At 40.5% G+C, this 10,695-nt stretch overlaps 1 protein-coding gene across 2 annotated transcripts in view; it reads left to right on the forward strand.

Annotated features, from left to right (window-relative positions):
• Nucleotides 1-10,695, forward strand: part of arhgap27 (Rho GTPase activating protein 27) — a 29,077-nt gene that overhangs the window by 10,495 nt on the left and 7,887 nt on the right. For both annotated transcript variants that reach the window (XM_037755002.1, XM_037755003.1), the window contains 5 exons: nucleotides 5,591-6,049; nucleotides 7,595-7,834; nucleotides 8,895-8,975; nucleotides 9,155-9,277; nucleotides 10,539-10,625. In XM_037755002.1, the coding sequence (XP_037610930.1) occupies nucleotides 5,591-6,049; nucleotides 7,595-7,834; nucleotides 8,895-8,975; nucleotides 9,155-9,277; nucleotides 10,539-10,625 (990 nt within the window). The remainder of the gene's footprint in view (nucleotides 1-5,590; nucleotides 6,050-7,594; nucleotides 7,835-8,894; nucleotides 8,976-9,154; nucleotides 9,278-10,538; nucleotides 10,626-10,695) is intronic.

Here is a 10,695-nt window from a genome sequence, read left to right on the forward strand (position 1 = left end):
TTTTTATTGCTGCATTGTAAAAATGTCAGCCTCTGTGGTCAGTGTGCTTTATATGATTATATGTTTTGATGACGCTCTTGCTTCCGGCTTTGAGTAAACATGCCACTCTTGCACTTGTTTCTTTTCCTGTGCTGAGTTAAGTGGTGTAAATAGTGAAGTGATGGTCGCTGAAAGCTGCTGCTGCTTAAAAGCTCAGTCATTGTGAATGTTGGTTTTAGATTTGTAGTTTGGATGTTAAAGAACACTTCCGTGTGTTCTCATGTGTTGTATGGGCTTCAGTCACAAACATGTTTTTTTTTTTTATTTGAAAGCAGAAGCGAGAGCCCCGGTATTCACGCGTTTACGTCCGATTTTGACACTTTTGTCATCTGCTGTCAATGAATATTTCAGTTTTTATTTCATGTCAGTTGTTGGGAAACCTTTTACCTCATAACAGGACCAGAGAAGAAGTGTTTTGATGTGTAATATCATACTGATATACAGCACGTAGCTGCGTCAACATACAAGAGCAACTGAACATATTAAAAAGGGGTCAAATATTCCTTTTCCTTCCAAAGCTTTGTGTTTTATAGTCAAGACAACCAGCCTGTTTTCTGTCATAGCTGTCCATCTACCTATACACTGCAAAGATACTAACTAGAGTAAAGAACCAGAGTATTCAGATCCTTTATTTCAGTAAAAGCACCAATACATTACTTTAGAAATACTCCTTTAAGTAAAAGTCCAGCATTCAGAAGCTAAAACACAGCAAGTGTTGTCAGCAAAATGTAAAGAATCAAAAGTAAAAGTACTCCTTCTGCAGAAAAATGGCACCTGTTATGACATGTTTATGCATGCCGCTGTTAGATTGTTACTCAATATGTGACTAACATTTCACTGTTGAAGCTGGTCGAGGTGGAGCTAGCTTTGACCATAGACTGTATATAAGAAGTGGACGTAGTCATCGTGACGTCACCCATCTGTTTGCGGACTACAGTTTTGGAGCTTCTAGTTTGGCATTTTGGCCATCGCCATCTTGTTTTTTTGCAACCAGAAGTGAAACGAGACGGTGGAGCTAAGTACAATCAAATGCTGAATAAGATGTTTTTTGGCGACCAAAATGTTACAATTAACTTTCATGAACTGAAAACACACTGTGAAAGGGCTAAAGTTGTTAAGACGAAAAGACGGACAACTCCCAGACCGGACAACGCTGTGGTAGCGACCTGTCAATCACAAGGTAGCCACGCCCTAAAGCATCCCCTGCTTTATGGTCTATCTGACTCTAAATGGGACCATAATTTACTAAATGAACATCATGCTGTATTGAAGAAGACTTGAAATTAGCGACTGAGACCATAAACTCATGTTTACAATGTTTACTGAGGTAATAAATCAAGTGAGAAGTAGGCTCATTTACTCATTTGCTCATTAGGCTCACGACTTCTTTTTGCAACCAGAGGAGTCGCCCCCTGCTGGCTGTTAGAAAGAATGCAAGTATAAGACACTTTCACATTAGCTTCACTTTTCAGAGGCGGAAGTTGCCGCCTGGTTTTAACTTCTATAAATAAAGTTTGGTATTTCAGTAGTTCCAAACCTAGAAGTCTGACCGCTCCTAAGAGTCACAATATAAATCCGAAAGGTCATGAGAAGGTCAATGAGGTCGGAAAGAAGAAAAAACAAAGTTCTGTGACAAATAGTTGCATACATTTTTTGGATTCTTCTCTAGTCTTTGCTTTTTTTGTGAAATAATGAAAAAGTGTACCTTGTTTAACCTTGTGCAATTATTTAAATGAAGTTTAGAGGGAAAATTTCTGTCTGGTAGAGCTTGTTTTTTGGGTTTTTTTTGCAAGGGGTCACAGGCCAAAAAGGTTGGAATCTGGTTTAATCTTTGAAAATGGATTGTGTTTTATAAAATATCATGATTGTGTTCGTAAAATCTTGAAAAGCAACTAGTAACTACAGCTGTCACATAAATATAGTCGTGTACAAGGCTCAATATTTCCTTCTGAAAAGTAGCGGAAAAGAAGTATAAAGTAGCATAAATTAAAAAAGTACCTCAAGCTTTTACTGAAGTAGTGTTCTAGAGTAAATGTACATGGATTGATATACAGTATTTGCATGCTAGTACTCGGTAGTATTCCCTACACAGTCTTGACAGTCTATCACACATTTGCCTGTACAGTTTTCCTTCCAGTGAATGATGGGGGCATTCCATCGTAGCTATTTCAGAGATCAATGATGCAGCTCTTTCATTTCCTCTGTCTGTCTCTGTCTGTCCTGCTGTGTCGTGTGGAATCAATCTGTTTAGGGGTCAGTTGTCTGGTTGTCCGTGTTGATGCCTCGTGGTTAGATTGAGATCAATAATGAAGCAAAGTCAGCAAAGTGATAACATTGAATTGACGGATCATGAAATCCATGAAGCGGAAATGCTCTGCTCCCCTTATTATGTTAGAAGGCTTATTCATTTTAACCACTTTTATTTATATACAGAGGTAGAAAGTAACCAAGTACATTTACTCAAGTATTGTACTTAAGTACTATTTTATACTTGTACTTTACTAGAGTCTTTCCAGTTTCTGCTACTTTATACTTCTGCTCCGCTACATTTTGGAGGCAAATATTGTACTTTTTACTCCACTACATTTATTTGATATGTTTAGTTACTTTGCAGATTTTGATTATTAATACAAAATATAAATAAACTAATACATTATTATTATTATTATTATTATTATTATTATTATTATTATTATTATTATTATTATTATTATAGATTAAACTACCCAGCAGTAATTTAAATTAACTCCACCTTTACCGGCTGCAACATTAAAGTGATGAATAGATTAATACATCAATAATTATAATCCAATAAAAAAATACATATAAAACAAGTAAAATTCCTGCATTAAAAATCTTCTCAAAATTCAAGTACAGATTCAGATTAATTCTTTATTGTCCTCTGTAGTGGAGATTTGCTTTCACAGTTGTTTTCACAGTACGTGCACAAGAACACTCAGAAACAACAAGAACATCAGTGCAAGTGTTGAAGTACGTAGTTTCCTCCCTGACATGTCTCTTCTTTATAGCACTGCACATTTAGCACAGTGATGAACAGACACCCTCAGGTCTCAGGTCTCGGTAAATATAGACCATGAGGCTAGCTGAGAGACGAGAGGTAGTTAGAGCGCAGTCTGAAAAGAGCGTAGTGTCTTTGTGCCATCATGAAGGCGTATGAAAGGCTCTGCAGGGCAGTAGATCCCACGGTGAGGAAGAATCGCCTCAGTGGAGCTCAGGTGAGAAAAAGAGCAACTTAAAGAAAGATCACGTTGTTTTCCTCCAGGCATGGGGTCAGTTTCAGAGTGCTGAGGACAGAGGCGGCCTTTCATCACATTTCTCACTCTTAATCATCGTTCTTTAAGCAAATTAGTTGTGATGATCAGGGTCCATTTTGCATGAAATGTTCCTGTTGTGCAGAGAGTCAAATCACGTAGAACTCTGTTCATGAAAGTAACATGACACGTTTCGACAGCTTCCCTGTAGTAGACAGAAACTGAAAATGCTTGTCTTTAAAAGCAAGTTTCTATTCATTATAGGGCAGGTGATAGGACTGATGATAGTGGTGAAGTTTAACCTAGTTTTTAGTCCTCTGCAGTTGGCCTGCGGTCAGATGCTGACATTGGTGTGGTAGTTAATCTTTCTCTTGCATTCATCGCGGCTATTTTAGCCAAAGATTGGCACGTTAGTTTGCTTTGACTAATACAGACAGATTAAACCTCTGGACATTGTTTTGACACGAGAGCATCAAACTCTTGTGTGTGTGGGTGTTTTTGAAAATGAAACTAGAATTAGGTAATGATCATTGTTGTGGGAGGAACACCTCTGCGGTTTGTGTTGAGTTTTTTTCAGCTGTGGGCTACTTCCTGTGCTCTGTGAGATACGGAAGGCTGATTTATTAAGAGCTATAGGGGTGTCAAACTTATTTTAGTTCCTGGGCAACATACAGTTCAGTTTGATCTGAAGTTGTCCGGATCAGTAAAACCAACCTATAAATGACACCTGTCTTTTAGTAGAGTTGTAAGAAAACCTTGTAATTGAAAAAATACTGTATTGAATCTTAAAAACACTATTGATTTTTTAATTAATAGTTTACATGCGAAGATTAACTCAGTCGATACTTTATTTAATTTGCAAAGAGATGCACCCTCTCAATGTAGTGCTATGATGTTGGATGTTACAGGGACTGTGACACTTACTTTTTTTAGTCCGATTTTATGCATATGATGGTGTGTTCTTTATACTATGACAGTTTTCCTAAAATTAAATTTAAATTGCAATATATTGCCTTGCTTACAGTATCGTGATATATTGAATCGCAACCCCTGTATCATGATACGTATTGTATCGCCAGATTTTTGCCAATACGCAGCCCTCTCTTTTCGTGTAAAGAAGTACATTCTGAAAAAGTTCACAATTAATAAACAATCCATTTACAAAACAGATGATGAACACGACTAAAAACAGACCGCTGTTTCCTCAAACCTGCCAACAATTAATTTATCATCCCTGCTCTCAGTTGTCCTTGCAAGTTCTTATATTTGTCGCCATGATGAGTCTGATAGTTGCGTTGAATATTATATTCCTTGAGCACTGAAAGGTGCTGTAAACACAACAAGCACACTCACTTCCCATTTACCTCTGTGAAGAAATAGGAACTGGTCCATTTTTCGTGGATATTCCGGCAATCTGGTCCACTTGTCTCCTTTTTTGACTCAGACACTTACTACTCCTGCATGAACAACAACCCACGCTTGACACTATTGTGTAACGCAGCCTGTAGGTAAGCATAGCTTGACCACCAGCGGACAAATACTGTAGGAATTGCTGTGCATTTTATTGTAAATTTGGAATTAATGACTTCTCTGCAATTTTCTGCAAAGTCATCCAGTGGGCCGGATTGGACAACTTTGGCGGGCCGATTCTGGCTCTTGAGCCGTATGTTTGACACCCCTGAGCTACACTGCTGTGGTCACTGCTTGACACATCTTTTATTTTGTAAAATACAAGTACACCAAACACTGTCATTTGCAAGCTTGAAAATAAATTGGATCACATGTTTTGTATAATTTTTTTTTACTGCAAAGTAAAAAGTAAACTACATCTGTCCAGTAAATGAAGTACATTTGAAAGTACAATATTTGCGTCTAAAATGTCGAAGTATAAAGTAGAATAACATCGAAATACTCAGGTAAAATACCTCAAAATTTAAGTACAGATTCAGATTCATACTTTTGTTTTCACAGTTTGCCCACAACAACAAGTGACAATCAGTGCAGGTGTAAAACTACTTGGTTAGTTTCCTCCCTGATGTGTCACTTCTTTATAGTTCTGGCCCTTGAGCTGTATGTTTGACACCCTAGAGCAACACTGCTGTGGTACTTGTCACTGCTTGTATAAGTACACCAAACACTGTCATTTGCAAGCCTGTTTTACTTCAAATATTGTCTTTACAAAATCCCCCACACACTGTTCGCACATTAACTTTAGTTCTTGTTCTGTAGCAGCACCTGTACTTGAGTTTCTAAATATACATTTTTTGGTGTTTCCGCAGGTGGAGAATGAAAGTCTCCGGTCAGCCGTGTACGTCAACGTAGCACAACTTCGCAAGAGCATCTCCGAGTCTCCCCCCTCGGCTTCTTCGTCCTACTCTCCTTCCTACCTTGACCCGGAGGGATGGGAGGTGCACGTTGACCAAGATAGTGGACAGGAGTACTACTACCACCCCACCACGGGGCGCACCACCTGGGACAACCCCTTCCTAGACTCCCCCACGGACCCTGAGCCGCCTTGTTCCCCCTCACCTCCTCAGTCTCCCGCCCTTTCTCCGTCCACCGCCTCCCCCCCTGCGTGGACCTCAGACTGGGAGCAGTTGGTGGATGATACCAGCGGACGGCCCTACTTCTACAACCAGATGTCTGGGGAGACGTCCTGGGAGCCTCCAGAGCAGCTGAGCCCGTACCCCCCTCTGATGGAGCCTATGAGCGTGCACAGGTTTCACGAGGACGGGCCGGTAAGGACAGCCTGGCTGCTCTACTTAGCCTCTCTCTGTCTCCTGTTTTAGCTTCACCCAGGGGAAAGCTGTAAATACAGTCTGCTTTTAATGGAATTAAATCTCCTGCGCCTACATACTGTAACAGACGGGACTAGTTTTCATCAGGAAAGCTCAGTGCTCCAGTGCAGAATGTCCCAAACTGTAGTGTCCCCTTACTTTTAAAGACTTTTGTCCTCATTTTGAATTTATTTTATTTTATATCCAGACAGTCAGGGGGATTCAAGAAGTATCAAGAAGTGTTCAAATGCTTCACTTTATAGGAACATCTCAGAGACATTATTCACACATTAGACGGCTTTCAGCTGTTTTTCCTCATGACGCACGCAACAGGTGACCCCTTTTCTTCCCCTTAATGGCTTTCTGAGCTAGAAAGAAGAATACTTTCAGGTCATGGAAATGCTGTGACTTATTTATCAAAGTCATGGAAACGTCATTGAGCTCTGTATCTGGGTCGTAGTTATTCATCTGATATTAATCAGTGAGATGTAGCAACATTTCAACACCAAAACTGAATTGAGCAAAAACCAGGGTCAGTGTCGGGTCTGTTGATTAATGGTTTGATTAAAGGAATAGTTTGACATTTTTTGGAAATGTGCTTTTTCGCTGTCTTGCCAAGACTTAGATGAGAAGATCGATACCACTGAAGCTACAGTCAGCTGCCAATTAGCGTAGCTTAGCACAATGACTGGAAACAGATGGAAACAGCTAGCCTCTGTCCAAAGGTCACAATATCCGTGTACCAGCACCTCTAATTCTCCAGAGGAGAATCCAGTCAACATAAGCACCCCCGTAAAAACACATTTTATTGTTTTACACTTTTATTTGATTGTTTTACACTTTTTGGAATTTTGGACCGATTTAAACAAGATACAGCTTGTTAGTGAGCTTTACGCCGAAAACAATATACCAGAGCAGCGGCAAAGTGCGGCTTGCGGCGTTGCTGCCATGCAATGTCTATGGAAAATTGCAACGGCCGCTCCGAGCTCAGCGACGCGTGGCCAAACTAAAAGTTGGGGATACTACGGGATAGTAGTTTAATTATTAATTATTGTGGCGAGCCACACTTTGCCGCTGCTTGGTGTGTTTCCGGCGTTAGAGGTGCTGTTAGGTGGATTTCGAGAGTCAGGCTAGCTGTTTCCCTCTGTTTCCAGTCTTTGTGCTAAGCTAAGCTAACTGTCTGTAGCTTCATATTTACCGTACAGACATGAGAGTGGTATCGATCTTCTCATCTAACTCTTGGCTAAATAAACGTATTTCCCAAAATGTTGAACTATTCCATTTAACAAGACAGGAAAGAAGAAGACAAAACATTTCTGCTACAAAATGATGTTAATTTTCTCTGTTTTGTTATCAAATCTTGGCTTTTTTTATGAAATACTTGAGTTTTCTCACTTCAGGACTCCAAAAACAATTAGGATCCACCAAAGAGAGCATCACTCGTTAGTTAATCTGCACACAGCTCTTAAACACGTGTTTTAACGTACACTGTGTTTCCATCCGCAGCCTCCTCTACCTGACGAGGACTACCCCCCAGAGGATTACCCGGCTGCTGCTCCACCAGAGGGATACGAGGATCTTCTCGCCACGGGCCCTCCCACCCTCCCTAAAGAGTACACCCTCAGTCATGTGAGCCGGACCATCATCCCCCGGGCCAACCTGGACCGCAGCACCCCGTCTGGTTGGAACCTCAATGTGGACCCCAACGGGACCTGGGTGTTCACCAGTGAACACTCTCCAGAGCAGGTTAGCTCCAAGACCACAAAGGTCCTAAACACAGTTAAGATTTTAACCTTCAAAACACTTGAAGAATGTTAAGAGACATTAAGAGATATTTCCAGCCCGGATACCATGATGTTTTATTGCAGAAAGCACTTCTCTTGAAACATGCTGATGCCTTTTATAATGTAGAATAATGTTAAACAATCACACAAGGAGCAAATATATATTTACATAATATAAATAGATTGTATAGGAGATAAACTTTTTATATATTATGAGTAGAGCTGATTAAAATATTTAATCAAGATTAATCGCATGATTGCAAAAGATTAATCGCACATATCATTATCAGTTCAAAATGTACCTTAAAGGGAGATTTGTCAAGTATTTAATACTCTTATCAACATGGGAGTGGACAAATATGCTTGCTTTATGCAAACAATTGTTTATTTTTATTATTGGAAATCCATTAACAAAACAAAACAATCACAGAAACCCTCACAGGTACTGCATTTAACATAAAAATATATGCTCAAATCATAACATGGCAAACGCAAGTCCAACAGGCAACAACAGCTGTCAGTGTGTCAGTGTGCTGACTTGACTGACTTGCCCCAAACTGCATGTGATTATCATAAAGTGGGCATGTCTGTAAAGGGGAGACTCGTGGGTACCCAAAGAACCCATTATCATTCACATATCTAGAGGTCAGAGGTCAAGGGACCCCTTTGAAAATGGCCATGCCAGTTTTTCCTCGCCAAAATTTAGCGCAAGTTCGGAGCGTTATTTAACCTCCTTATCAACAAGCTAGTATGACATGGTTGGTACAGATGGATTAATCTTTCTAGTTTCACATGGTGTCAGTATCTCTAGCTTTAAAATGAATGGCGTTAAAACAAATCTGCATTAACGCATTATTATTGCGTTAACTTTAAGCCCTAATTATGAGCTATTTTAGATTAAAGCCATTTTTCTTTCAAGACATCATCAAGTCATCTGAAGCAGTGAAAATACTTCTCATATTTGTGAAAACAACAGTGAGTTTGAATCATCTTTTAACCGTGAAATCTTTGTTGTGTGACAGTGGATCAAGTCTGTGGATGATCGAGGGCAGACCTACTACTATCTGAGAGACGGCTCCAGGTCCCAGTGGAACCTGCCGGAGGTAAAGATCCTTCACTACCACGCGGATCAATGAGGAACAGTTTATTCATGATGTACAGTAGAACGACACAAATTCAGCCAAAAAGTAGTTTCAAGTATACTCTTGCCTGTCTTGAAGTAAAATAAATCCCTCAAGATTTCAAATTATTTACATCAAACTAAACTAAAATGTGTTTTCAGTTTCCTGTATCTCCTGGTCAGTCCAGGATGGAGAATGGCGTCGAAGCAGACAACCTGTCAGTCATCAAAAACTGGAGGCACTCCGTGGGACCTGGACAGCTCGGCCCAGCCCAGGATGATGGGGTACACCCATACATACTTTACACTCAGACCTGCATGTACATGCACACGCTCTATCACACATTCAGGGTGTGTCCGCCCGGCTTAAACAGAGAGCTTCAGTCAGGCAGAAGTAGTGAGGGTGAGTCTCTGCTCAACAGCCGACACTCCCAGCTTTTTAAACCCGTATTTAGCAAGGCAAATGAACTGCTCTCGTATTTACTGTAACAGCTCGAGGACAGAGCTGCAGAGGGAGGGGGAGGGAAATGTACGCAAACACTTGGGAGTTGCTGGATAAAAGTAAGAGCTACTAAGCAGTCAAGGGTTCAACACCTTGCTCAAGGGCATAACAGTAGGGTAGGGCTCTTCTGGGAAGGTTTTCCACAAGATTTTACAACCTGGCTGCTGAGATTTGCTCCCCTTCAGCCACAAGAGCATCAGTGAGGTCCAACACTGATGTGTGGTGATAAGATGTGGCACACAGTCGGGGTTCCAGTTCATCCTATAGGTGTTGGCACATCCATCTTCGAACTTGGCCTTCATATTCATGTCAAGTACACACCTGTAAAGTTTCATGACTGCATTTTGCACGGTTGTGACGCTATCGCTGTGACAAAATCCGTCCACAGACAGACAGACAGAAAAATAAACACCTGGCAAAGTACTCAAAGCCACCTCTGCGGTAGTTCCTGCTACAGTAGGCGTCTCCAGGACTACATTGTGCCATGAGGACACACACACACACACAGACTCACAAGGTGAAAACAATACCAGCGTCGCTGTCACGGCTGGTGACAAAGCAAAAGGAAAGCAGCTAAATGTGTCAAAGACAATGTATTGTTATGCTATCGTCATTGAGTTTTTTTCACAATCGCAGCTACTCTAGAGATCAAAGCGTACTTTGTACAAAGAAATGTAAATTCTATCTGGTGATTTTATGAATTCTAAATACAAAAATCTACTCATAGATAATGAAGAAAAAATTGGGAGTGCTGCACTGGGTCAGGAAACTGTAATGTTGACGTAAAAAAACAGGTACTCTTCAAGGATGTGGCAAGTAATCACATCATAAAAAAGTCCAGCTTACTTTGAAAGGAAGTCCTTGGTATAGGATGGCAGTCTGGAAAACATCCGAGGCACTCTGATTGTGAATTAAAAATCCTTTATTAAGACACGGATAACACCAACGACTCAACAAGTCTTCATCAGGGTGTGTCACCCTAAAAAACACTCACTGTTTTTTTATTATTTGACTAAAATCTGCTTCTCTTCTCCTGTTGTTCAGAGGTTCTTCCCAACTCACCGGAGAAACACGTCCGACTACAGCAGCGACAGCTCCAGTACAGGAAACTCTCCGGAGACGCAGCATAACGTGAGTGGAATCTGTCCGTCCCGTCTACTGATACTTGTTTCTCTAGAATAACTAAACTAACTAACTAACA

The sequence above is a fragment of the Sebastes umbrosus genome, chromosome 20 (assembly GCF_015220745.1).
Source record: "Sebastes umbrosus isolate fSebUmb1 chromosome 20, fSebUmb1.pri, whole genome shotgun sequence".
Lineage (NCBI taxonomy): Eukaryota > Metazoa > Chordata > Actinopteri > Perciformes > Sebastidae > Sebastes > Sebastes umbrosus.